Source organism: Mus pahari, chromosome 3 (genome assembly GCF_900095145.1).
Source record: "Mus pahari chromosome 3, PAHARI_EIJ_v1.1, whole genome shotgun sequence".
NCBI classification, from domain to species: domain Eukaryota; kingdom Metazoa; phylum Chordata; class Mammalia; order Rodentia; family Muridae; genus Mus; species Mus pahari.
The window spans coordinates 13,247,282-13,273,621 of NC_034592.1; the positions used below are offsets into that span (position 1 = coordinate 13,247,282).

Consider the following 26,340-nt stretch of genomic DNA (forward strand, 5'->3'; position numbering starts at 1 on the left):
AGAGAGAGAGAGAGAGAGAGAGAGAGAGAGAGAGAGAAGGAGAGAGAGAAAAAGGCTTTGGGAAACCGATGAAAATCAGGTAGGTCACTACACAGGGAAAAGGAGGATAAGCTGGGCACAGTGGCTCATTCTATCAGGCAGGACTTAGAGGCTGGAGCAGGAGGACTGGCCACAAGTTCAAAGCCAGCCTGAGCTACATAGTGAGTTCCAGGCAACCCAGAATGAGACTCTATCTCAACAACAACAAAGAGTGGGACAAAACATTTAACTATCCACAAGGAGGACACCTGAGTGTGGAAACTGTGACAACCCTGAAGAGACTCAGCACAGCACACAGCAGGTGCTCTGCACCAACAATGCCCAGCAGCCACTTATAAATTAAGATGTGGAGAGCCTCAGAAAGAAGAAAAGTCAACTACTGACCCAGGGGTGGCAGGATGCTGACATTCTAACTGCCTACGACAGCATGACCAGTCACTGGAAACAACAGAGGGAGGTATTGCAGAGGCCAAGACAGAGCCACAGAAGGAGTTCCAGGGACATGCGTAAGTTATCTTACCTAAAGGCTAGAGAAGAAAACTCTAAATAGCTCATAAATAAACAAGCAGCCCGTGGGAGCAGCATGGTGCACTGGAGTGCAGGCTAGAAGCAGACAGCAGCCTAGAGAGGAGCTAGCAGCACCCAAACCAGGTATGGCCAGCCTAGCATAGGCTCCAGCAAAGGCGACCTTCCAAAGCAGAGGCGGCAACAACCACACATAGAAAAGCTTCTAAAGACTACAGATGAGTGAGGCATAAGCCTTTTTTTTTCTTATTTATTTGTTTATTGATTGATTGACTGACTGACAGGGTCTTTCTACATAGCCCTGGCTATTGTGGAACTCACTATATAGACATGGTTGGCCTCTAATTCACAGAGACCCTCCTAGCTTTGCCCTCAAGTGCTAGGATTAAACACATGTGCTATCATGCTCAGCAAGGCAGAAGCTTTAAAGAAGTAGTCTAAAGATAATTTTCTGATTTTTCAGAATTCATCACTAGCTGAGCTCTAAGAGCCATTGAGAGCAATTTTCCAGCAGGAGAGTGATGCTATATCCCAAGAATGAGGAAAAGAGGAAACACTTGGGCAAACACACGCCAATGTCCACTTGCCCAAAATTATAATGCCATTTACTGGGCATTACTCACAAACTGAGGAGTTAACTGCAATGGGAGGAGATTGGCTTAGCCATAAAAAGAACAAACCTCTAATACACACCATGTGACTGAACCTCAAATACGCATGGTTCTAAAGGCACAAGCTGAACCACTAATAACACCACTTGACTGAACCTCAGCTGTGTAAGGTTCTAAAAGTACAAGCTGCATAGGATTCCCATTTATATGACACAAAACAGGCCCATGGTTGCCAAGAGATGAAAGGAAAGAGATGCCCTTGAGGGGGCCGATAGTCAAGAAGGGGTATGAGCCTGCCTCTCCACTGCAAGTCTGCACTGTGGACAGACTTCCAGAACCCCTGGTATCTGCTTACCCTCAAGAGAGGAGCCTTTATTCATGCACATGCCAAAAGTTACCAAAGAGGGGAAGGATAAGTGATAACCAGCCATTTAAGGTAAAAATAATAACCTATCTCAAGACTCGCTGCTCAGAGAAAGGAAAGCTGTGGTTGCAGGGAGGACGGGAGTTGTGCAGGATGGCAGAGTGCAAGACAGGACACAGATGCCAGCTCAGAGCTGCAGACACACGCTGTGCCAACAGGAGCAGGAAAGGGGTGCTAGGAACTGTCCAGAAAGGAGAAGAGCAAGGAGCACAGAAAGGAGACGTAGCAGCAGGAGCAGGAGCAGCAGGAGCAGCAGCGGCAGCAGCATGGTAGGCTGAACCCAACACCTTCAACCACATAAGGCTGGGTGTCAGACAGGACTAAGCTAAACATGTACAGCCAGCCAGCCACCCTCTAAGAAGTGTACTGCAGATGGGAGAGTTAAAGTGAGGAGCCAACAGTCTTAATGATTCAGGCAGCTGGAGCTGCAGTGGTGGAGCACTTCCTTAGTGTGAGTGAGGCCTTGTGGAAGAGAGGGAGGAGGAGGGAGAAAGAAGGGGCGTAGTAAAGGAGGGAGGGGGCTGGACTGGATCTATTAACACAAAATTAGACTTTGGAGATGGATAAGTTCCATGAAGTACACAAATTACCATGACAGGAACAAAATGAGAGGGAAGATCTCAATGGCTCCAAATGGCTCCAAATCTAAGGTAATTAAAGGAAATTGTAATTGGTAATAATACTGGCAGTTAAAATAAACTGAGAAGTTAAAGACTTCCCACAATTAGGAGCAACATACGCCAGGCTTGAGTGGACTCCCCAGTGACACACTCCTACCCAGACTTAAAGCAGGAAATATCATCAAACACATGAGGTCCTGAGTTCCATTCCCAGCAACCACATGATGGCTCACAACCCTCTGAAAAGGGATCCAATACCCACTTCTGCTGTGTCTGAAGACAGCAACAGCGACAGTGTACGCACACACATAAAATAAAAATAAAATCTTAAAAAAACAGTGCATATTGCTCTTTTAGAGTACCTGAGTCTAGTTCCCAGCACCCACATCACTTACAGGACCACAGCCACCTCTAACTCCAGCTCCAGGGGATAGAATACCTCTGAGCACTCAGGTCCATGCTTGTGGGCATGTGCATGTGTGCTCGTGTGTGTGTGAACACGAACACACACACACACACACACACACACACACACACACACTTAAAGTAAAACTTAGGAAAAAGATGAAAAAAACCTAGCTGGGTGTGGTGACCCAGCACTTGGGACGCACACGTGGGAAGCCCTGTAATCTCAAAACCTGCCTGGTTTATCTGAGGGAATTCAAGGATAGCCAGAACTACAGAGCGAGACCCCATCTCAGTTAAAAAAAAAAAAAGTAAAGAAGAAAACTAAAAACCAGAGGAGACAAGAAGCACAGGGCCAGTGTCCCTGCTGCTAGATCAGGCAGGTGACACTGCTTTAGCCCCAGCAGTGGGATCTTTGTGAGTACGAGGCCAGTCTAGTCTACATCGTGAGTTGCAGGCTAGGCAGGGCTACAAAATGAGACCCTGGCTCAGACAATCAGACACTCAGACAAATGGACAAACACGAAAACACAAAAGAAACACAGGTCAGCAGCTTTCATGAACACATGAACTTTCTCCAGCAAAGCTAGCCAAGGACAGCTGGAATGTATAGTCACTGTATCCTGTCACAAGAATGCAAGGGCAGCTCAACACGGGAACAGCTCCTAATAGAAAATCTGAGGGGGCCAAGGGGAAGGCGAGATGACTCCCCACCCGCGAGGCAGTGAAATACTGTTCCCATACGGCAGGCAGGGGTAAGTGACATTCCAAGGAACCGCTGAAGCACAGGTGCAAAGCCCACAAGCAAGACTACATATAACTACATAAAATAAAATCACATGCAGTATAACTCACGGCAACAGTGACTCAAACCAACCCCTCGGTCTGTGCCAAACACCGGAAGACAGGAGCCTGCCTGGGTGACTGGGCACACTTCCTGCTCACAGCCTCTGTGAGCGAACATCAAACATCCGTGAGCTCAGGACTGCCAGAGAAAGTATGGCACATCCTCAGAGCTGAATCTTACTTGGCAAGAAAAAAAAAAAAAAATGAAGCAGCTATCCGTTCTTCAGTACAACGGTTCTTTTTTTTTTTTTTTTTTTTAATTTATTTTATTTTATTTTATTTTTTAGTACAATGGTTCTTAATGTCGCATGCTGGCCACTAAAGTCTGGACACTGAAATGCTGTATGTCTGAAATGCCTAGATAATACCAAATACGCAGACTGGACAGGAGCTGGCGAGTGTGGGGAAGAAGTGACCGTATGGGGTTCTCTAGGCAGTGAGAACCATGTGCTAAAGTTGACTGGGGGTGATGGCTACTTGATTGGGAATGATCCCAAACCATTGGGTTGCAATGCTCTCAGGAGCAATGGCTATGGCCCTCTGGTTCCACATGTATGACACAGTGACAAGAAGCCACATGGGATCCAGTGGCTCAGAAGCTCAGGCATCTGAAGTGCCAGTTGTTCGGAGGTTAGCCCTGCCCACTCCACCCTACAGCTGAGCCCTGTGGACACTATTAAAGACTAGGATGGCAAAACCATTTTGAATAGGAAAACAGAAAGGGCTTTACACCCCTGACATGGTGACTTATCTAAAGGCACTGTTACTCAGCCAGTGGAGAATTTGACAGAAACAGAACTCCCGAACAGGCCCTCTGAATGGTGTGAATTCAGTACAGATCCAAACGTCCATCCAGATAAAACAAACTCTCACCTCGAACCTCACCGAAGGGGACTAGTGATCTGAGTGCGAAGAACACACACATACGAAGTTCTCTGTTAGACAGACAGAGCCTCAACAAGCCTGACTCAGGCCTGAAGTCCCAGCACACAGCAAATCCACAGCCAACCTCCTAGGGACACACCAGGAGACCCTGCCTCAAAAGAAGAAATAAAACAAAAAACCCAGCAAAATAAAATCTGAGGGGTTTAATGGTGCACACCTTTAATCCCAGGACCCAGGAGGCAGACGCAGGCAGATCTCTGTGAGTTCAAGGCCAGCCTCATCTTCATGATGAGTGAGTTCCAGGCTGGCAAGTGATATACAGTGAGACCTTGTCTCAATAAAATAAAATAAAATAAAATAAAAATAAAAATAAAAATAAAATCTTTAGTTGGCTATAAAAACATGAATAAATGTTGGGCATTTGCTGGGCTTGCTGGGCATGGCAGCTCACACCTTTAATACCAACACTCAGGAGGCAGAGGCAGGCAGAACTCTGTGAGTTGGAGGCCAGTTTGGTCTACACAGTGATACTCTGTCTCAAAAATAAGTCAGCACTGGTATCCAACAAAGCGTTTCACTCTTAGTCTTTTCTTTCTTTCTTTTTTTTTTTTTTTCCGAGACAGGGTTTCTCTGTGTAGCCCTGGCTGTCCTGGAACTCACTTTGTAGACCAGGCTGGCCTCAAACTCTGAAATCTGCCTGCCTCTGCCTCCCGAGTGCTGGGATTAAAGGCGTGGCCACCACGCCCGGCTACTCTTAGCTATAGAAAGGATTTTTATACATATGTTCTACAGAGAACTTGTTTGTAATTAGAGCAGAAACTCTTCAGTGCCCTTTAAAAATCAAAAAACTGGCTGGGCGGTGGTGGCGCAAGCCTTTAATCCCAGCACTCGGGAGGCAGAAGCAGGTGGATTTCTGAGTTCGAGGCCAGCCTGGTCTACAGAGTGAGCTCCAGGACAGCCAAGGCTACACAGAGAAACCCTGTCTCAAGAAAACAAAAACAAAAACAAAAAAAAAACCAAAAGAACTGGATGAGGGGCCCTGGATAGCTCTGTAGTTAAGACCCCAGGTTCAAGTCCCAGCACCACATGGTGGTTCACAACCATAACTCTACCTCCAGGGGAACCCAATGCTTTTTTCTGATTTCTTTGGGTACCAGGCATGTGGGTGGTACACACACACACACACACACACGCACACAAAGCATGTGCACAAGGAAAACCCTCATACACACAAAATGAATCCGAAAATTAAAGAGAACAAGAGAACAACGGGCGCAAGACAACAAGAGGCATAGTCCAGGGGAGCAGAGGTGTCCCCACTGAATTAACACTGCACAGGCCAGCCATGCCTCAAAACTGGCTTAACTGGCTCAAGAGATGCCCAGAAGTTAAGCGTGCGATGCCTTTGCAGGAGACTCGAGGTCAGATCTTAACACTTATTTCAAGACACTTACAACTGCCTGAAATCCCAGGCCAGTACTGACTGGATGCCTCTGGTCACTTTGTGCTAATGTGCACATATCCACACAGAGAGACACACAGATAGATATACATCATTTTTTAAAAGAGTAAAACAATAAAAATGAAAACAAGCTATCTTAAGATGCTGGCCATGGTGATTCACACCTACAACCCCCTGGGCAGGAAGCCAGCGCCAGCGCTGTCTCGAGTGGACATCTCAGGATTCAGAATAAACAAGGAGCTGTGAGGAGAGCCCTCCCCAGGCCAGGGCTGGGATAACCTATGGGGCCAGCGCTGCCTTCAGTTCGCCCCCAGTCCAACGCATTGGCCCTTAGACGGGAAGACAGTCCTCCCTGCAGCAGCCCGCATCCCTGCAGCAGCCCGCATTCCACCACCTTCACTGACTTTTCCTCCTGGGCCTACACAGTCCAAACCAGGGATCAAACTATGGACCAAGCTGGGCTCTAACTATATGTCCCTGCCCAGGCTAAGAGTGACAGGTAACTGGGGGGGGGGGGGTCCTGCAGACTCAGCACCCTAATCCAGTCCCTCTCTCTACTCATGGGAAGATATAGCAGGAACACCATCTAAGGGGCACTATGCCAGCTGGCCATGCAGGAGAATCTTACCATAAACTATATCATGCTAGGAAAAGTGAGCGGCTCTAAGCAGGACTGTCCACCTAGACAGGAGCCCTCCTGACCACACTGGCTCTGTGCAGGTCTAGACAGCCCAGCCAGCTCAGGTATGGAACGGCTGAAGCAGTAAATGACCACACAGGTCTCGTAGAGCCCCACCCAGGTCTCACAGTGCCCCACAAAACAACAGTAGCAAACTGCCACCCCTCCCCTTTCAAACTCCAAGGACCACCTTGAAGATCCCTTTTGGAGGGCAGAGTCAGGACAGTCATGTCACTATGTGCTGGTACAACTCTCAAACGGTGTCTGTCCATGTCAAGTGGAGATAGTGGGGGAATGCTCTGTAACCCCAACTTCTCCTAAATTTTTGCAGCCCTCACATGGTGGCCCACAGAAATGGACACTAGTTTTCCTGTCTCAAAGAACAGAGTGAGGAGAATGGGCAGAACCCAGTTAGTGGGTATCCTCAGGGGGGGATGGCATAAACCAGGCAGGTTTGACTCAGATGTATAGTGGGTAGCAGCCTCGTCCAGGGTAAGGAGGAGCTGGGCTTGCCATCAACACTGCTGAAGCACTGGGAAGGCAGGCCACAGTGAGCTCCATGCCTGGCTCAGGCTTCTCATGGGACAGAACAGTGAGGCCTCCTGGTGCTGGTCACTACTATACCCTCTTGGGTTTAGCATCCTAAGCCCCAGCCTGCCTTACCACAGGAACCTCTTTAAGGTGGTATGACCTTGACACCAACCATAGCTCAGTAACTACTCATGATCCCCAGAAAGTACAGCAGCACCATGTCTGCCTCTGCCACTAAGGGACTGGGGAGTCAGATTTGCCTTGGGAGCAGAACCAGAACACAACCAAGGCCCTTGGTGTCCCCAGCCCAGGTCCCACACTACCCCACTGGGCCTGCTGCTGAGCCTGAGGCAGCTCCTGGCTCCTGGGTGTGCTGACTGTGTGGAGACAACACAACCCAGTGTGGAGGTCTGAAAGTTCAGATAAGCTTCCTGTGCCGGGGAAGGATGGGGAGGAGCGGGGAAGTGGCTCTGGCTGTGGCTTTGTCTGTATCCTTGGCTATGTGGGATCCATGATTGGGGCACCGTCCTCCTGCCCTTGAAGTGATGAGCACTGACCGTCCCTCTGGCTTGGAGAACAGCGGCTCCAGAATACATTGATGTGTGTGCTTCACCTCTGGAGAGTATGTGCTGCTCACCAGCAGCCCAAAGGGAGGATGCTGGACACCTGCCTGTCCTGTCAGAGCTCTCCTACTATGACGACATGTACTTCCCAAGTGCCCATTGGCAGCACATCAGGGTAGGAGCTCATCCCTGCCTGTTGACCTCCGGCAGAAGCTGGCCACTAGAATGGCTACCCCGTGTGGTTGAGATAAAATGGGGTGGGCAGGAAGCAGAGATGGGCATCCTGTTGTGTAAACTGAGACAGTCAAGCCTCCGGAAGGCAGGGTTGTGTCCTCCCGCCAGAGCTCAGGGGCTTGCTTCTAACAGCAATGCAGGACATCTAAGATCAGAGCACGAACCAGAGGGGGGGGGGGGGACTCAAATGGCTCAAGACAGAGGGCTGGGTTATAAGGGTGGCACATTATTTAGGGAGGAGGTTAAGATGGGGTCTAGTGTGTCCCAGGCCAGCCTCCAATTGCCTACGTACCCAATGACCTTGAAGTTCTGAACCTTCTGCTTTCACCTCCTGAGTGCTAGAATTACAGGGCAGATCATCATGCCTGGTTTCAGACAGGATGCTGTTATAAGTGGTACAGCAAAGTACACTGGGAACAGTTCTTAAAGGGCGAGGTGGCAAGGGGGTCCTAGCCACCATTACACCTTAGGACACACAGTGGACAGTAGGTCCTTGAGTGGCACTGGCCGGCCCCTCACTTGGGGTGGGAAACTAAAGCCAGAGGAGTCTTTTATAGGGTACCTGAGAATAATCCAGAGTCTATCAGCTCAGACTTAGGCATCTTGTCTGAGTAGGGAGCAATGGACCAGGTGGTAAGGCTATCCCCAGTCAAAGCCAGGCACAGGGAGCGTACAGGTCCATGGTCAGGGCCGGGTCTTCCCTCTACCTGCTCATCCCATGACTCCCTTCTCAAGCACACCCAGGGTAGCAGCGTCACTACCAATAACCTAGATTTTAACCAAGAAATTGCACACCCCCTTCTCTGTCCCACTTATGGGCCTGCTGAAGAGAGACAAGGAAAGCTAGACTGTGTACGGGGGGCCAACAGAGCAGGGCCCATCCCACAGCCTGTCCATGTTCCGGGACACTTCACCACCACAAAATGGGTCAAGCAGGACTCCCTCCTGACACCCACGGCTCCACAGAACATCCTTGGCAAGGTCCCTGTCCCACAGCCCCTAACACTCAGAACTATCTGTGAACCAAGAGAGCTGAAGTATTCAACTAGCCCGATCAAGGGTGGCTGAGAGCTGCCTGGCCTCCTGTTCCCACCCTCTACATGCCAGCTCCGCAAAACCTTCCAAAGCCACTGGCTCCAACCTGCTGAAACGGCTGGGCTGTCCCTGTGTAGGCAGTTAGGGAGTCAGACTATCCGAGCACTGATGAGCAGGTTCAACACGCTTGAGACTGGATACACTTTGCCCTGTTTCACTCTTCCAAGGGCACTGGGGGAGGTAGGGGCTCTGCAAGCATGGTCTTAAGGGATGAGTAGAGATCAGGTCCTTTCCCAGCTCTGTGGAATCCCAGTGAGCACGCCCTGCCCTCAGCTCACACTGATTCTGCCCCAGCACCATTTCAGAATTGTGTGCAACCATCAACATAGTGGGAAAGGGCACCTTTAATAGGCTCTGTATTACAGAAACCTCCAAGTCTTGGGGTCCCAGGAACAAAGGGGTCTTGGGTCTTTCCCTGGACTCCTAACTGGTGGTCAGCAGGAATGGAAGGCCCTATATACTGGTGGGTTCCCTATAGTGGGCCTACTCACCCTGGCCAATGCAGTGGCTAGCACTGTATCTTGCTATCAGGAGAAAACCAGCTCCAATTCTTCCCATGAAAAGGAAACAGAAACTATCTACCCAGACCCAGTAGGCCCACAGCTCCATTCCAAAATACTTATACAAAAGTGCAAGAGTCATTAAACCCTAAAGGGACTCCTGGGCCACTGAGCCCCCCAGCTCCTTCATTTGTTCAATGTCAGGCAGAAATGCTCTGCACGTCATGCTGCAACTCTGACAGACTAGTGTCAGGCCCCATGAGCAGGGTCTGGGTTCCTGCCCAACTCCTCCAGACCACACACCTTGCCTACAGCATTGAGACCTTCCACAGCAGGCTGCAATCATCAGAAAGTCCCACTGTGCAACATGCCCTCTGTGGGCGGTCTGCAAGGTGCCCTGCTGTTTGTTACCTGCATAGTTTCCTGTGGCCTTAATGTACATCTGGCCATACTGCTCCTCCACCATGGTATCATAGGCTTCGTCATCCTCCTCGTCCTCCTCGTTGTGGTAGGAGGTAGGGCTGTCAGTGGTGGGCAGGCTGCTGGCCCCAGGACTGGTCCGCTCCCCCGGGGGATAGGGTACCTGCTGGATGCTGGGGATGAGAGTGGCCAGGCTTGGCACACCATAGTAGGAGACACGAGGCAGCTTCAGAGGGGCCGTGCCAGGTGTCCCTGCAGCACCTGTAGCTACTGCCACACCATCTCGAGGGCCCGTCTCTAGTGGGCGTTTAGAAGCCAGGCCCGGGCCACTGGCCGGCGGCATCTCCATAGCTTCATGCTTTACACGGGTCAGAAGCGGGATGGGCACAGAAGGAGACGTGACATAGGCAGCAGTGGCCGGTTGCAGCTGGTTGCAGGGACTTTGGGGCTCTGAGCTGGCATCTTCGATCATTGCGGTCTGCGAGTCACAGTGGGGTGAGCTCACCTTGAACATGAGATCTGTGCCCCGCTCCACGATGTGCTGGATCTGCAGGAAGCCGGCTGTGTACATGACCACGAGCTGCTCACTGGCTGCCATGGTAAGCTTACCTGTGTAGCAGAAGGACAGAATCTGCTGGAAGCAGGCAGGCGGCACCGTGCCCGGCAGCTCGAACGCACTCTTGCTATTACCACTGAAGAGGTCTCGGAAATAGAGGCTGCTGGCGGCCAAGACTGCACGGTGGGCCTTGAAGGCCTGGCCTTTGACCACGATGGACACATCACAGTAGAGGCCTAACAGGCGTTGTTCGTTGAGACAGCCGAGCACTGTGTTCCCGAAGTTGGGGATCTCGATGTGCAGCATCTGAGACATGGTGGGTGCTGTGGTGGGCTGGTCTCAGACTCAACGTGGGGCAGCCTGGATGAGGCACATCTGTGGGGGGAACACTGTGGTCAACTGAATGCCAGATGACCCCCACACCTGTCTAGCAACCTGCTCCCAGCCTCTGACAAGGGCAGTGTCCAGCTTAAGACACTCTCCTCGGCTAGAACGTTCCTTCCAGAAGGCCTTGGGGTGAGAAGGTATCTCTGGATCGGGATCCTGGCTTGGAGGCAGGGCAGTGATCCTGACCACACACAAGCACACACCTACTGCGTTCACAGAACCCATGGACTACTCCCAATAATTCTGAGGGCAGGGCTTTGTTCTCCCCATCTGCGCAGAGGACACGGGACAGAGGCTCGAACCCTCCAGAAAACAAGAGAGGAGTGAACTGGACAGACAAGTCACCCACTGATTGGGGTGGGAGGTGGTGAGGGCCGAGCCCAGAAGCAATCTCAGGGACTCCTCCTCTAGAGGGAAAAAGTTCCCTGAGCCCCAAAGCCCCTCACTGTGCAGCTTTCCCTGAGAAGTCCCAGAGCAGGGAGGGCTTTAGTTTCAGGTATGTTTTTCCTCTTTGCCCACTGAGCAGCCTGCGGAGGGCACTCTGAGGAACTGCAGAGCAGCGTCCCCCTCTCAGAGCCCTTGCTCAGCTTCAAGCTTCCTCTGCCAGATAAGGAAGAACAAGGAAAGTGGACAAGGGGGAACTCAGTGGGCTCCTTCCTCCGCTTTTTCCTTGGGGACAGACCTCTATTTGTCGGGTGGAAGGGCTCCGGGTACACTCTGTGCTTCCTGGCATCTTGCGGCGCCCCAAACCCGGACCCTGGTCCTGAGCACCCTCAGGGATGCAAAAGGAGTTGGTGCTTGTCGCAGAGCAGCCTTCCGCCGGCGCGCCCTCCCTCCGCCCCACTTCCAAAACCGGCCAATCCCAGCTGGCTTGGTCCCAGCCCAGGTAAGTAGAAGGGTCTCAGGACGAAGCCCGCCAGGGGGCAGGGGTAGAGGGCAGGTCGCCACTGTTTATCAGCATAGGACTCTGCTGATGGCGGGGGAGTTGTGGTGGGGGGGGCGGTGACCGGAGAAGGCGCAGGCCCTGGCCCAACTCTGCAGAGCCGCACAAAGGGCCGCTGTGTCCCGCGGGAGGAAAGTGCGGGCGGCCGCAGAGGCGCCGGGTGGCTGTAGAGGAGGGCGGAGCCACCCTGCGCCAGGAGTTGGGCAGGTGGGCGCAGCTCCGGGGCGTCCCGCAGTGACCCCGCTACAGAGAAGTTGTTGGGCTGGCCGGCAGGCAGGAACCGGAGAGGAAAGACCTACCTTCAGCGGCTGTGGCCGGCGGCAGACACTGCCCACTCAGCCTGGCAGCAGGCTCCCGCACACCGGCCCGCCAGCTGCTCGGGGAATGCAGCAAGGAACCCTGAGGTGGGGAGGGCGTGAGGAGCCCTGCAGGAGGGGTGGGGGTGGCAGAGAGCTGGGCGCTGGGCTCAGCGGCCGCAGTTCAGCTGCACCCAGGCCGGCTCTCCCGGGCAGCGCGCAGCATCTCAATGAAGCAGCCGGATGCAGACGAACATCCAGGCAGCTCTCGGGAATGAATAGCCGCCTTTGATTTGGGAGCTGAAGTAAATGCCAGCTCCCAGCCCCAGCTTTAAAAACAGTGGCGCGTTGGTGCCAGAGGAATGCACGGCTCCGGGTGTTGGTGCAAGACAGACTTTTGATGACTCACTGCAATGCAAACAAAGATGGCAGAAATACTGTACTGTACGTGGAGAAATGCTTCGTGGTGCCACGGCAACTGAGACAGCTTGGAAATTTATAGTGCAGTTTTGCATATGAATTACCCAGTAAACTGCCTCCCTGCCATCCTGTAGAGACCCAGTGTCAAAGCATTTAAACTATTCCAAACAGTCTGCAGAGCTGGCAACACATCGAACTTAACTCTTCCTGGGTAACAAGAGCCTGGGCAGGAGGCAGGGCAGGGGCTAGGGAAGGGGGAAGGGGGCAAGCACAGCCAGGCGATGGGGAACAGGAAGGCGGGTGCCAAAGGGGTCCTAAAGAGGCACAGACTGGGAAGGGGTTAGGACCCTGGAGCTATCCCCTCCCCCTTTTCCTCAGAGCCTCAGAGCCAAACACTGCTGGGCCACAGGCTCCTTAACGGTCAGACATGTGGGTCCAGAACCCTACCTGTACCTCACTCCCATCTTCTCTATCTGACTGGCTCTTTAAGGAAGGAGGAACTTTATGGCCAGGCAGACCCCTGTAAGATTAAGGGTAGCGGCTCCTTCAGCTCCCTGAAACAGTTCTTACGAATAGAGACCAGCCATGCAACTAAGTAATGTCTCCCGTGTCCTCTACCAGTCTTCCTGGGAAGGGCTAGTCATGTTCTGCTTGGGCAAAGGGTAGGCACCTCCTTCCAGGCTTATAGCGAGTTTGCTCAATTGCGAGGGCCTTAGGGAGAGCTATTGGGCAGCCTGCCTCGGTTTCTCTCACTGTCACTAACCGTGCTGCCAGAAAGAAAGGAAGAGGATATTCTACCTGCAAGAAAGGAAAAGGTCAAGGGTGGCAATGGCAATGTCTACTGAGAAGCAGTACTAGCAAGGTGACACAGGCTCAGGAGGCGGTAGTATTCATGGCCCCGCACTCCCAGTGTCCCCTCCAAGACACCAAGAGAACAACAACAAAATGGAGCCAGCTGGCACCTCCTTATTACATGCTGTGGGCTCCTGCGAGCAGGGAGGGGGGAGCCCAGGTCCTGTAGAGCTCTCCAAGCCTTTGTTGCCCTTGCCTCCTTAAAGGAGGTAATGAGAACCCTCAGGGTGGCTGGCTATGAGGTTCTCTGGGACCTGAAGATTACAAACAAGTGCTCAGTCCAGCTGAAGGGAGGTTCTCCACAAGGCCAGGCGATCCAGGGCTTGGCAGGGTCACCTTTGGGCCATACCCTACCCAGGACAGTCCCTCCACCTTCCCCCCACTTAGTGGCTGCTTCTTTCCAGAAATCATACAGGCAGGCCTCACAAGCCCATCTTGGGCAAGACAAGGAGTGCTCAGGGCTGTATGAGATGCTGGCTAAATGCTGAGCCTGGCTAGAGAGCGACTGTGCTACTCAGAGATGTAGGGCACGAAGAGACAAAAAGGCTCCATTCCCAGATGGACAGCACCCACCACAGAGATGCTTTCTGCTCAGAGAGCCACAGGCAATCCCAACCAAACAGAGGCTCTCCCGAAGCCTGGCCAGGGGACGGAGACCAGCAAAGCTGCAGTATGACCCAGCTCCAGTAGGGTCCAATACTCAGGGCTAACTGATCAATAACCAGATACAAAGACTTGGAGGGCAGAGTAAAACTCCTGGGACCAGCCCCTCCTCACAGGGTGAGCCCTGGCTTGTGGGCCAAGTTAAATTCTCTGTCCTGCCAGCATCGGCCACGTCCTATGGCCTGCAGTCTCTGGTGTTGGTTGTATATTGGGTTAGGGTGGACTCCGGGGAAGTTACAGAGCACAGACAAAACAGAATCTGTAAAGCTCGCAGCTCGGGCTACCGTGAGACTGACGATGTCTCCGATCTGCTTTGACCTGTGCAGGTGAGGCATTTATGTCCATACCTCAAGGGCTGGCGCCCAGGACCTGGGCCAGTCCAGCTCACGCAGTGAAGGGGCCATTATACTCTCAGAAGGTGACAAGGCCAACCTGGTCCCCAGGGACTGAGGACAAGTGGCTCATTTGCTACCTTGTCCTCAGGCCACCTGTGCTGGCAAGGCTCATGCCTGCACCCAGCCTGCGAGAACCAGACCGGAGCTGGTTTTAGGTTGCTTTCTTAGAAGCCTTGGCTGGGGCAAAAACAATGCTGAACTTTAGGAGAAAAGAATCAAATAAAGGCTTGGCTTACGCTCCAGGACCATGAAAAGTAAGACTAGCCAGGGCTGACCCTGGGGATGCAGCGGGGGAACGGGGGAGCCTTGCATCTAAGTGGGCCAAAGTATGGCTGTCTGCTCTGTGGAAAGGACAGAGCCTCCTCATGACTGTCTGCACCAAGCCTACATAGTTGTGCCCTGCACCACTACACCCTCCTGGCTCTTCTGTAACTCAATTCCCCTCTTTCCCCTCCTTGCCCAGCACAGCGCCTCTTCATGGTAAGCTATGCTACATTTGTTTGCTTATGGAAAGTTCTAGAGTCAAGTAGTAAATTGGCAGTCTCTGGCTTTGCTTACCCCATCCATCCTCACAGTGTTTGCACTAAGAAACTGTTCCTTCATAAAAATCTTCAGGGTGCACCTACTTTGGGAAACCCATGAAAACATCCCAAAGCCAAGCACAAACCTTACTGCCACGCTCACCTCTGATATCCTTGTCCCACACAGAGGAAGCTCCTGGGAGTTCCCAGATATCTCCAGAATAAGAGATGGGTGAGGTCTTTGTAGACAATCCCTCAAGGGAGGTTAGGGTCCTACCAGTCCCTTGAAAGCACCAAAGCCAACAGGTAGATGTGAAAGAAAAAGGATGAGGGCACTGGGTCAGAGGTGAAGGTACTACAACTGTATCCAGACAGAGTTCAGTTCCCAAGCAGAAGGGAGAGCCTGCCAGAGTTAACTTCCCAGAAAAGATTCAAATGAGGGCACAGATTTCAGCCACACAGCACTCCAAGGTTTACCTGGGTCTTAGAGCCACACCCCTTAAAAGCAAAGGCGCAAAACCACTCCAAGGATATCTCCATGGACAGGACAGGATCACCAATAAGCAGAGGCCAACTTTCCCAGTACCCCCAAACCAGTCTCAGCTCCAGGGCCTGTAGGTCCTGTCTGGAATCTGACAGGCACTGTTCCATCCCATCAAAGACTAGGAACTTCTTAGCCAGTGGGAAGGATGGTGCCTGGTATCTACACAGTGATCACCAGCAAGGAAAACAAGGAGAGAGAAATTAAATTATTTTGCAGGATTTAATTTTATCAAATTAATAAGAAGCCTTGGACCTCAGCAAACACACAGGTACCACCACACAGTTGCCAAGGAAGGAAAGCAGCTCTGCAAGAGCCCCTCCCCAGCGGTCTCAACACACCCCACCCCACCCCCACCCCCGCCCGCCAGGCCAGAAGCACCAACCCCAGGAGGACTGCAGATGGAAAATGACAGAGCACACAGCATGTGGGGTTTCAGGAACACAGCCTGGCAGGGGCTCAGTGAGAACAGCAAAGAAACCCCTCTTCCACAGTGTAGGTAGAGAAGGAGGCCTGCTCCTTTATGGATTCCTTCCCAGCAGCTGACCATACATGCCATCACCAAGGAAGAGTGGAGGCACCAAGGCCCTGAGTTAACCTGCCCGGTCCTGGCAGCTAGCTTGGATGAGCTCAGGTCTCCCAGAGCTGGGTGAGGCACCAGGTTGGCCCTGAGGTTTGCATTAAACTTTTAAAATACCATCAGGCAGAGCTAGGCTGCCCCAGGCCTTGCTGCTAATGGCATCTTTAGCATCTCGCACAAGACCCAAGTGAGTAGGAGCAGAGACTGCAGCATTGGTCTTGGCCACGATGCTTCTTCCCACAATGCTCACAGGAACTGCATGTTTACTCATTTGCCCACCTGGATCCCTCTCGGGGTACAGATGAGAAGACAGGGACCACAGACCTGGGGGCTGCAGGCCCGGGGCCTGAGGCAGGAATACCTGATAATCAAATTCTCTAGCCTCCTAATTTTGACATCCAACACCATTAGAGTCTTTGGTCATCAAATGACCAGAGCAAGAAGGGGAGGTCTGCCCCTGTTCAACTGACTGGACCAGAACTAGCACTGCTATACCCCCAGGGATCTTATGCCACAAGAGGAGAATATATCTCAGCCTCCATCTGTGGAGAAAGAGAAAAGACACAGGGAGGTTTCCTTGGAGAAGCAGGGAGGGGTCACATAAACCCCCTTAGATGAGGCTGTCCCTTTCCAGACCACAGGCCTGGGCCAGCAGCAGCCACAAAATCCTGTTCTAACTGCACAACACGATGTGTGCCTATAAGCTTTTTTCTTTTTTTCCCCCAGAAGGAAAAGGGAGGCAAGCCAATTCAAAAAACTGACTTGTCAATCTTTGTTCTCTTGTTGCTCCTTGCAGTTCCTTTGAGAGCGAGCAAAACCAGTGTGTGTATGTGTGTGTGTGTGTGTCTGTGTGTGTGTGTGTTTGTGTGTCTGTGTGTATCTGTGTGTGTATCTGTGTGTATGCCTATGTCTGTGTGTGTCTCTGTCTCTGTCTCTCTGTGTGTCTGTGTGTGTCTGTCTCTGTGTGTGTCTATGTCTCTCTGTGTGTCTGTGTATGTATGTGTGTGTGTGTGAGAGAGAGAGACAGACAGACAGACAGACAGACATGACCTAGGACCACTCAGCATGTGTCCTCTATGGAACATAACCACTACACCCAAGCATCACCATGACAGATTTTGCTACTTCTCCTCCCTCAGCAGTCAGTCTTGCATCTAATAACACTGGACCTTGTGGATTGATATGGCCCAGTAGAACCTCATGTCCACAGGGAACAGCAAAAAACGGTAACAATTCTAACACCTACAGCTTACCTGAGACAGAAACACATCATCTCTGTGGTCTGAGACAGAAACACACATCTCTGCGGTCTAAGCCAGCAGTTCTCAACCTGGGGGACAGGGGTCTTGACCCCTATGGTGCCTCAGATATTTACATTACAATTCATAATAGCAGAATCACAGTTATGAAGTAGCAACAAAGAACTTTTGTAGTTGTGGGGAGCGGGTCAGTCACTACAGCATGAGGGACTGCATGAGGAAGGTTGGGAAGTGCTCGCCTAAGCACTAGGGATGTTAAATGATAGGGGCGGGCGCAAACAAAACACTATATGTCTTGCATAATCAATAAGTCACTGAGATGGGGTACAGTATACCAGGAATGTCCCCCCACAAGCCTATCCCCCTCTCTGATCCTGGCTTCCCAGCCCTGCTGACCCACTATTCATAACTCTCCTGAGCTACAGACTGCTTCCAGAAGGTTCCCAAAGAATTAAGTAGTGTTTTGAGAAGAGCCGACAATCTTCCCTACTCGTATTTGTAATTTAAATAACGTAAGCTTGAAGAGTGTCTCCCTTGGGCATAGTTTAATAACTTAAAAAGCCAGTGCAGCTCCGCATGCCCCTGCCCCCTTGGCCTTCCCGAAGCCACAGAAGCACATCGGTGCTCCAGGCCCACCAGGGGGTGCTCCACGGTCAACAGCAGGAGCAGCTGTTCTCTGCTGACCCCTTTCACGTGTGGACTTGCCAGAGATCCCACAGCAGTATGTGACCTTGACCCTCCCCACCAGGGCACCAGGGGAGGGTCACCTGGACCCCAGGTGATGTGAGGGAGCTGGGCACGGCGTGGCATAGATGCACGCTGGGTTATGGGTCACCCAACTCAGTACAGCCAGCCACTTCCCAGAGCACCCCATTTTTAATATTCATAGATCTCCTCATCTGCATATCATGCCATAAATAGTCAGAGGCGAGGTAAGACACAAAGATCCCCTGCATTTCTAATTATGCTTAAAAAGCTAATGTAAATCAGAGACGCAGGGGAGCACTAAATCATCCGAGAGGGCACCGCCCAGAAGCCCCCACCTCCGCGCCCTAGCAAGGTAGCTGCTAGTGAGAGGCCCAAAGGACTCAAGTATGACCTTGGGGAAGTAAGCCTCACCTGGGTGTGTCCCTAAAAACAGGGCCACAGGCATCTTTCCACTCCTATTCCAACACAATATTTGCCCATAAGAGATGCCCAGCCCCCACTTCTCATTGAAGGCAGCAGGCCCTGAACATCCACATTTAACTGTCTGGGAATGGGTTTCTGGGGGGAAATAGAAGCCCCCCTTCCTCTGGCCATTCCTGACTGAAGGACCAGGGCACTAAGCCAGTCGAGGGTCCCAGGGCTTGAACCCATCCCCACTCCAAATGACAGCACTGTCCTTTGAAGGCTCCAGCTGCAGAGGCAGATGAGACACAACTCCCCTACCTTTAGGGAGAAGAGCATGGAGACCTACGGGATGGAAACTTCTGGGCCAGAGGTGGAGGCAGAGCCCAGGGGGTGTAGCCAACGTGGGAATCCATACTACCGCATGTGCACTAACCTGAGGATGGCATTTAAACAGATTACAGAACTCGAAGGGCAATAATATTGTTGGGATTCTGTCTAGAGTGCCCGCAGAGAGCCTTGGACCTAGACATCAGACAAAGGACAGCTCTCAGTGCTTAGCCATTCCCAGGCTCGGGTTGAACCAGGGTCCTAGACAAGTGCCAGCTCCATGGGCTGAGAACAGAAGACATGCTCAGGATACGTCTAGCCACCAGCAAAGAGCAACACAAGGACCAGAGGTGCTGAGTGAGAAGCCAGGGGCTAAATGAGGGGCACTCCTAGATTCCAGATACCAGTCCAGGCAGACCTGTCTCACGGAGGACATGCCAAGTCAGTGCACAGAAGACCAGGGGACACGGGCTGAGCAAGAACCTGAAAAAACTAAGACTGGAGAGCAGGAGCTTGCAGATGTCAGGCTGGGAAGCCAGACCCAAGCACAGGGTTCAGGTGCCCACGACCTTACCATTTAGAGTACAACTCAGAGATACTAGTGTGTTGGACTCTGTTAGACTTAAACATCTCTGTCTTTCAGCAAAGTGTTAGGGGACCAGCAGGCCCAGCAACCAGCCCAACCAGAAAGAACTGGTTCTCAGACAGCAGAATGGGCCTTTCTGCGCAGGGGGTCCAGGGTGGACATGGGTACATGTGGGGTGTGTGTGTGTGTGTGTGTGTGTGTGTGTTTCATACTTCCCCAGCCCTAAGCCAGACCCAAACTGACTTCCTACCCAGAGGTAAGATGCTGTACCTTTCCCCTTTAGGAGTGCCAACCTGGAGGACCTGCTAGAGGCACAGGCCCAAAAGACACAAGGCTTACCCCCATCACTGTTGGTGAAATGATTGCCGCCCGCATCTGCCCTGGCAAAAGGCCCAGAACTATTTTTAAGCCCATTTACTAGAAATCCCACAAATTAAAGGAAATATGGATAATGCAGCAGGAATCCTGGGGGGCAAATTAAGGCTGCACAGAATTGTGTTCATGTTTTACGCCAGAGTTTAACTGGGAAACCCATCTGCCAAACTCCTGCACAGCACCCACTAAGTCCCATAAGGAGGGCTGTGGACTTGAACTGGGCTCAGGGACGACAAAAAAAAAAAGCATCCAAGCACCCAGGCTGCTGTACTCCAGGCCATAAAAAGTAATTATTGATATGAAAAACCTAAGTGCCCAGCTCCCAGTTCTCAGTCAGGGAGTTCAACAGCAAACAGCCCCGGTGGGTCGGTCCGGCCCTGAGTGAATGAGGTGCAGGAACCTCCCCATTCACATCCTACTTTAGCAGACAACAAAGCCCTTTGGGAAGGCTGTTCGAAATCCCCTTTTCAGCTACTCCATGTAGCCCTCACAAGCCAGAGGCCCAAATTGGCATCTCCAGATTCTATTGCTCAACCTCAGTGGTCAGAGCTGACAGCAGTTGGGAGCTGGTGGCAGGAACTGTCCAGACTACCAGGACAAACATCTGCTGGGTTATGAAAAGACCCTGGGGTAGGGGATGGCAGGGGGTTCCTTAAGAATCAGGCCTGAGCTAGGTATAGTGATGCACCCCACTGATCCCAGAACTTGGAAAACAGAGGCAGGTGGATCTTTGAGTTCAAGGCTAGCCCGACCTACATAGTTCCAGGACAACTAGGGCTATGCTTCAAACAAGCAACAAAACAAGAACCAGGGGGCTGGAAAGATGGCTTAGAGGTTAAGAGCACTGACTGCTCTTCCAAAGGTCCCGAGTTCAATTCCCAGCAACCATATGGTGGCTCACAACCGTCTGTAATGAGATCTGACACCCTCTTCTGGAGTGTCTGAAGACAGCTATAGTGTACTTACATATAATAAATAAATCTTAAAAAACAAAACAAAACAAAACAAAAAATCTAAGAACCAGGCCCAAGTCTGATAGCCTCCAGAGCCAGTCACCAAGGCCGGATAAGTGCCAGGGACTCTGCTCTGTCAACAAATGCTCTTACCAGATCTAAACCATGCAAATGAGGCAAGACTGAAAGGACAATACAGGCAGTATACCTGCACCTACACAGGAGGCAAGGCTAGCCCGCCCTTCCCAATCACTGTAGTCATAAAAGGGTAAACTTTCTGGCACGAGGTTAAGACTGAAGAATGGGAAGAGGAACAGGTCTGGGCTGCTGGGTGTTGACCACAGGAGGCCACTCCACATCTGCATCCTGGACCCAGGCAGACTCCATTGGTGATGAGTCTGCTGGACTTAAGACAAGCAAGAATGCAGAGGGGGTGGAATCTGAACTGTGTAAAACCATCCCAGGTGTTAACAGACAGAACTATCAAAATATTGGGGCTGACCAGGCAGATTAGCAGGGGCACACGGAAGGTTCAAAATAAACCTAGGCTACGTAATGAGACCCTGACACAAAACAAACAAAGCAAACCCTAGGACAAGTAGTGAGGGAAGAGACCATCCAGGAACGAGCCTTGTCCAGAGGAAGACCCTCTGGCCCAGGGTAACTGTTTCCAGAATTCCTCCCTTGAAAAGACATAACCACTTCTCGCACCACCACCCCACAGAGCCCCAACCCCCATTGCTGAACCTGCGGCTTTCTCAGACCCTAACTTAAAAAGCATGGCGTCCTCCTTTCTCTTTCCTGTCCTACTCCTACGGGCAGCTGCCGAGAGTATAGCTTGCCTGCCTTTGTTGTTTTTCTCTTAAATACAACTATCCCCAAGCCTCCTTCTAATCCGTTTTAAATTCTTTTTTTTTTTTTTTTTTTTTTTTGCAATGTTATTGGCTAGGGGAAGGAACAATGGAACTCACTTTGTAGACCAGGCTGGGGCCTCGAACACACAAATCAGCCTGCCTCTGCCTCCCAAGTGCTGGGATTAAAGGCGTGAGCCACCACTGCCTGGCTAAAGTTTTTTTTATTATTATTATCAAAGACTAAGAACTTCAGGCTGGAGAGATGGCTCAGTGGTTAAGAGCACTGTCTGCTCTTCCAGAGGTCCTGGGTTCAATCCCAGCACCACATGGTGGCTCACAACCATCTGTAATGAGATCTGATGCCCTCTGCTGGCCTGCAGGCATACATGCTGCAGAATGTTGTATATGTAATAAATAAATAAATCTAAAAAAAAAAAAAAAAAAGACTAAGAACTTCAAAAAGGGACCAAGCATGAAGGTACACACACGCCTTTAATTGTAGCCCTTGGGAGGCAGGGCAGAGGCAGGTGTGTCAGAGTTCAAGGTCCTCCTCAGCTACAAGGGGCTAATATGGGCTTTGGGAAAGCGCCTCAAAACAAAATAGGCAAAACAGAGCTGGCCCCTACTGGCTCACAGATTGAACAATCACAGACTGAACAAGTGGTTTTTCAAATCTACTACCTTATGCCTGGGTGTGGTAGTGCACTCCTTTAATCCCAGCACTTAAGATGAACAGAAAGGTAAGTCTGAGGCCATCCTGGTTTACAAAGTGAGTTCCGTGACAGCCAAAGCTACACAGGGAGTCTGTCTACTGACAAGCCACCACGCACACTCCTACTCTACTCTTCAGACTGGTACAGATAAAAAACAGGTGTAGGTCATTGGGTAGAAAAGTCTTTAAATGAATTCCAACTGACTTAATAAAGATGCCAAGCCCTTTCAGTCAGGAAAGAACTTCCCTTTCAAGCACCGCCCTGAACATGGGAATAAGCACATGAGAGGATGAAGGCAGACCCTTACCTCACACCACAGATAAACAGAAATTCAAGTGCAGCAAAAGCTAACTAAGGGCTGAGGTGGCTCAGTGCTTACTGACACTGCACAAGCTTCAGGTCCTCCGTAAACCATAAAAAGTCTGGCTATAGTGGCATGTACCTGTCACCTAACACTTGGACGGATGGAGACAGGTGGATCCCACGGGGGTCTCTGGCCAGTCAGTCTAGCCAAAACAGAGACCTAGGTTCAGTGAGAGACACTTTCAAAAGTAGAATGGACAGTGATTGGGGAAGACACTAGCAACAGACCTCTAGCTCACACACACATAGCTGTGCACACACATATGTACACATTTCCCACCCACCCCACCCCCAAGCACACAATAAGGGGAAATCTATTAGGGAATACCTGCTAGTCATATTTACGATGTGACATACCCAGAATGTTAAAAAAAAAAAAAAACGTGCAAAGCATCCAAAAATACTTTCCACCAAGACTAGGTACAAATGCCCAATATGCACATAAAACACTCAGTATCGTTAGCCATCACTGAAGCAAAAACCACAATGAAGAGCAGATGTAGCTAGGGCTGGGACAGGACATGGGTTTAACATGTAACCCAGCCCCTAGCTTCCATCTCCAGCACCCAAAACAAAAGAGAACACCAGACAGGTGTCTCGTTCTGAGACAGAGAGAGAAAGAAGAGAGTTACACAGAGAACCCGTGTCTTCAAAGACAGAAAAGAAGAGAAAAGGCAAGGCAAGGAAAGGCAAGGCAAGGAAAGGCTGGCAGTAAGAGCATTGACTGCTCTTCTGGAGGTCCTGAGTTCAAATCCCAGCAACCACATGGTGACTCACAACCATCCTTAATGAGATCTGATGCCCTCTTCTGGTGAGTCTGAAGACAGCTACAGTGTACTTATGTATAATAATAAATAAATCTTTAAAAAGAAAAAAGGTACTAAGAGGCTGAGGCATGAAAACCACAAGTTCAGGGCAAGCCTGAGTTGCATTGTGAGTTCAAGGCTAATTTGAGCTACAAAGCATACTATCCTTGACTGATGGTATGGCTAAGTGGGTAAAGGTGTCTGCCACCAAGCCTGATGACCTAGGATCCAAATGGCAGAAGGAGAAACCAGCTCCCACAGGTCGTCCTCTAATCTCCATAAGAGCACTGTGGCAAACACACAAATAATGAATACAATTAATTCATTTTTAAAATATACGATCCAGTTCTATGTCTTGCATAAAGAAATATTAATCCAGGTAGTGGTGACACACAACTTTAATGCCAGCTTTTGGAGGCAGAAGCAAGACGATCTGTTAGTTTGAGGACAGCATGGTCTACAGAGGGAGCTCTAGGACACCTAAGGCTATACAGAAAAACTCTCTATCTTGAAAAACAAAACAAAAGAAACAAACAAAACAGAGAGAAAGAAAGAAAGAAAGAAAGAAAAGAAAAGAAAGAAAAGAAAAGAAAAGAAAAGAAAAGAAAAGAAAAGAAAAGAAAAGAAAAGAAAAGAAATCAAATCCTCTAATATGGTGCTAAAGTGATGGCTTGTCAGTTAGGAGCATGCATTGCTCTTGCAGAAGATCTGAGTCAGGTTCCCAGAACCACACAGAGCAGCTCACAACTGCTGTAACATCAGCACCATGGGCTCTGATGCCTCTGGCTCCATGGGCATCCTCACTAACAGACACATACCTACCTCACTGACAATTACATAGATATAATTTAAAACACTTAAACCTAATAATATAGGCAGGCAGGATGGAGAGATGGTTCAGCAGTTAAGAGCTCTGACTGCTCTTCTAAAGGTTCTGAGTTCAATTCCCAGCAATCACATAGTGGCTCACAACCATCTATAATGGGACCTGGATGCCCTCTTCTGGTGTGTCTGAAGACAGCTACAGTGTACTCATATAAGTAAAATAAATAAGTCTTAAAATAATAATAATGATAATATTAAAGGCTAAAATGAAATAAATAGAAAAAGATGTCATATGAACATAATCAAAAGAAGGCAGGGTTACTTCATAGTTAAAATGTATAATGTAAATGACTGTAGCAGGACCAAGGGTCTGCATACAAGGAACACTCAGCTACAGTCTATGTGGACAATAGAAAGCAGTACTTCTAGGCGTGAAGCACAAAGTGGTAGAGCCAAAGGCTCATGGGAGTCCTTCCAACTCTCTAATGACTGAGAGAACAGCTGAACAGAAAATCAGCAACAACACAGAGAACTAAACGCCACCAGCTATCAGGATATGACCCTCACTTGCAGACCACCCACCCAGCAGCAGCTTCAGGACCTCACTGTCCCAGAGATTTAGGAGCACTGAACAGGATAGAGAGCAGCTGAACCAAAACAAACAAAAGCGAGAAACTTAAGACTTGAAACTGAGCTGGGGCTGCAGCCCAGAGGCAGAGCCTCACACACCCTGGGATCAATCTGGGCATGGTGGCTTACCCCTGGAATTCTGGCACTTGAGAGGTTGAGTTCAGTCAGGAGCTCAAGGTCAGATTTGCAAATCAGCAAGTTTGAGACCAGCTGGGTTATATGAAAGTCTGCCTCAAAATAATAATAATTGAACACTGACACAAAAAAACAAGCAAATGACAGGCATGGTAACTCACACTTATAATCCCAACACTCAGAAGGCTGAAGCAGAAGGATGTAACCAGGAGTTTGATGGCAGCCTGGACAAAATAATGAGTTCTAGTTCAGTCAGTCAGAGTAAGGTCATAGCTAGAATGAATGAGAGAGAGAGAGAGAGAGAGAGAGAGAGAGAGAGAGAGAGAGAGAGAGATTAGTGATAGGTAGACAGACAGACAGACAGACACCCTGAGACCCAGCACAGGAGGAGAATGAGACGGGAGGGAAGGAGGAAGAAAGAGGAGTTATAGTAATCTCTGAGGACCACCACAAAGGAATCAAGTTGAAACTCAACAAAGTATCTCTCAAAAATAAGCATGTTTCTGACACACACAAAATAAGTAAATGCAAACACTATTTTTAAAAGAAAATATACAAATTAACTATAAGTCTCAAAAAGAAAGCACAGGCCATTACAATAGATCAATACCAGAGCCTGCAGTGACGGTAACACACAGACCATCCACACTTGACAGCCTGGATAAATGAACCAGTTCTTCAGCAAAAACAAATGCCATGCATGAGCTACCCAAAGTCAAAGAGCATGTTCAAACAAAAACTTTATAAAACTGAAATTTTAATTTGGAAAGTTCAAAATTTCAAAAAGAAAACTCAAAATCCAAAGATTGTACTGGGGATATAGCCCAGGGACTTGGACAATCCAGGAATGCACGAAGTTACGTACCAGTCCCCAACTCATTTTATAAAGTGTCTTAGGGTTCCACTGCTGTGAAGAACACCATGACCATGGCAACTCTTAAAAAGACAAACATTTAATTAGGGCTGGCTTACAGTTCAGAGGCTCATGAAATCCATTATCATCATGGTGGGAAGCATGGCATTGTGCAGGCAGACTTGATACTAGAAGGGAGCCAAGAAGAAGATCTAGATCAAATTGGCCAGACTGAGCATATATATGAGACTTCAAAGCCCCGCCTCCACAGTGATGCACTTCCCCTAACTAGGCCACACCTCCTCCAAGTTGGCCATACCCCTAGCAGTGCCACTTGCCATAGACCAAGCACATTCAAAGCACCACACAGGGTAAATTGAGTTCATTCTTGGACCCAACTACACAACGCTGTCCTAAGACCTCAACACCCTGTGTACCACCCCCAAACACAGACACAGTGATAGATATTTTTAAATACAATTTTTTTAAAAATTAAACAATGAAAAATAGAGTCCCGCACCTCTTCTGAATACAGACACCAAAAAAGCTTTTCAC

At 50.0% G+C, this 26,340-nt stretch overlaps 1 protein-coding gene across 3 annotated transcripts in view; it reads right to left on the minus strand.

Annotated features, from left to right (window-relative positions):
* Positions 1–26,340, minus strand: part of Nacc2 (NACC family member 2) — a 68,800-nt gene that overhangs the window by 24,958 nt on the left and 17,502 nt on the right. The window contains exons 1-2 of one of the 3 annotated variants that reach the window (XM_021192735.2): positions 12,025–12,473; positions 9,831–10,770 (exon numbers count right to left, since the gene is read on the minus strand). In XM_021192735.2, the coding sequence (XP_021048394.1) occupies positions 9,831–10,710 (880 nt within the window). In that variant the 5' untranslated portion in view covers positions 10,711–10,770; positions 12,025–12,473. Of the gene's footprint in view, positions 1–9,830; positions 10,771–11,464; positions 11,485–12,024; positions 12,474–26,340 lie in introns of those variants that run through there. The other 2 variants (XM_029536371.1, XM_021192737.2) reach the window with 2 other exon arrangements.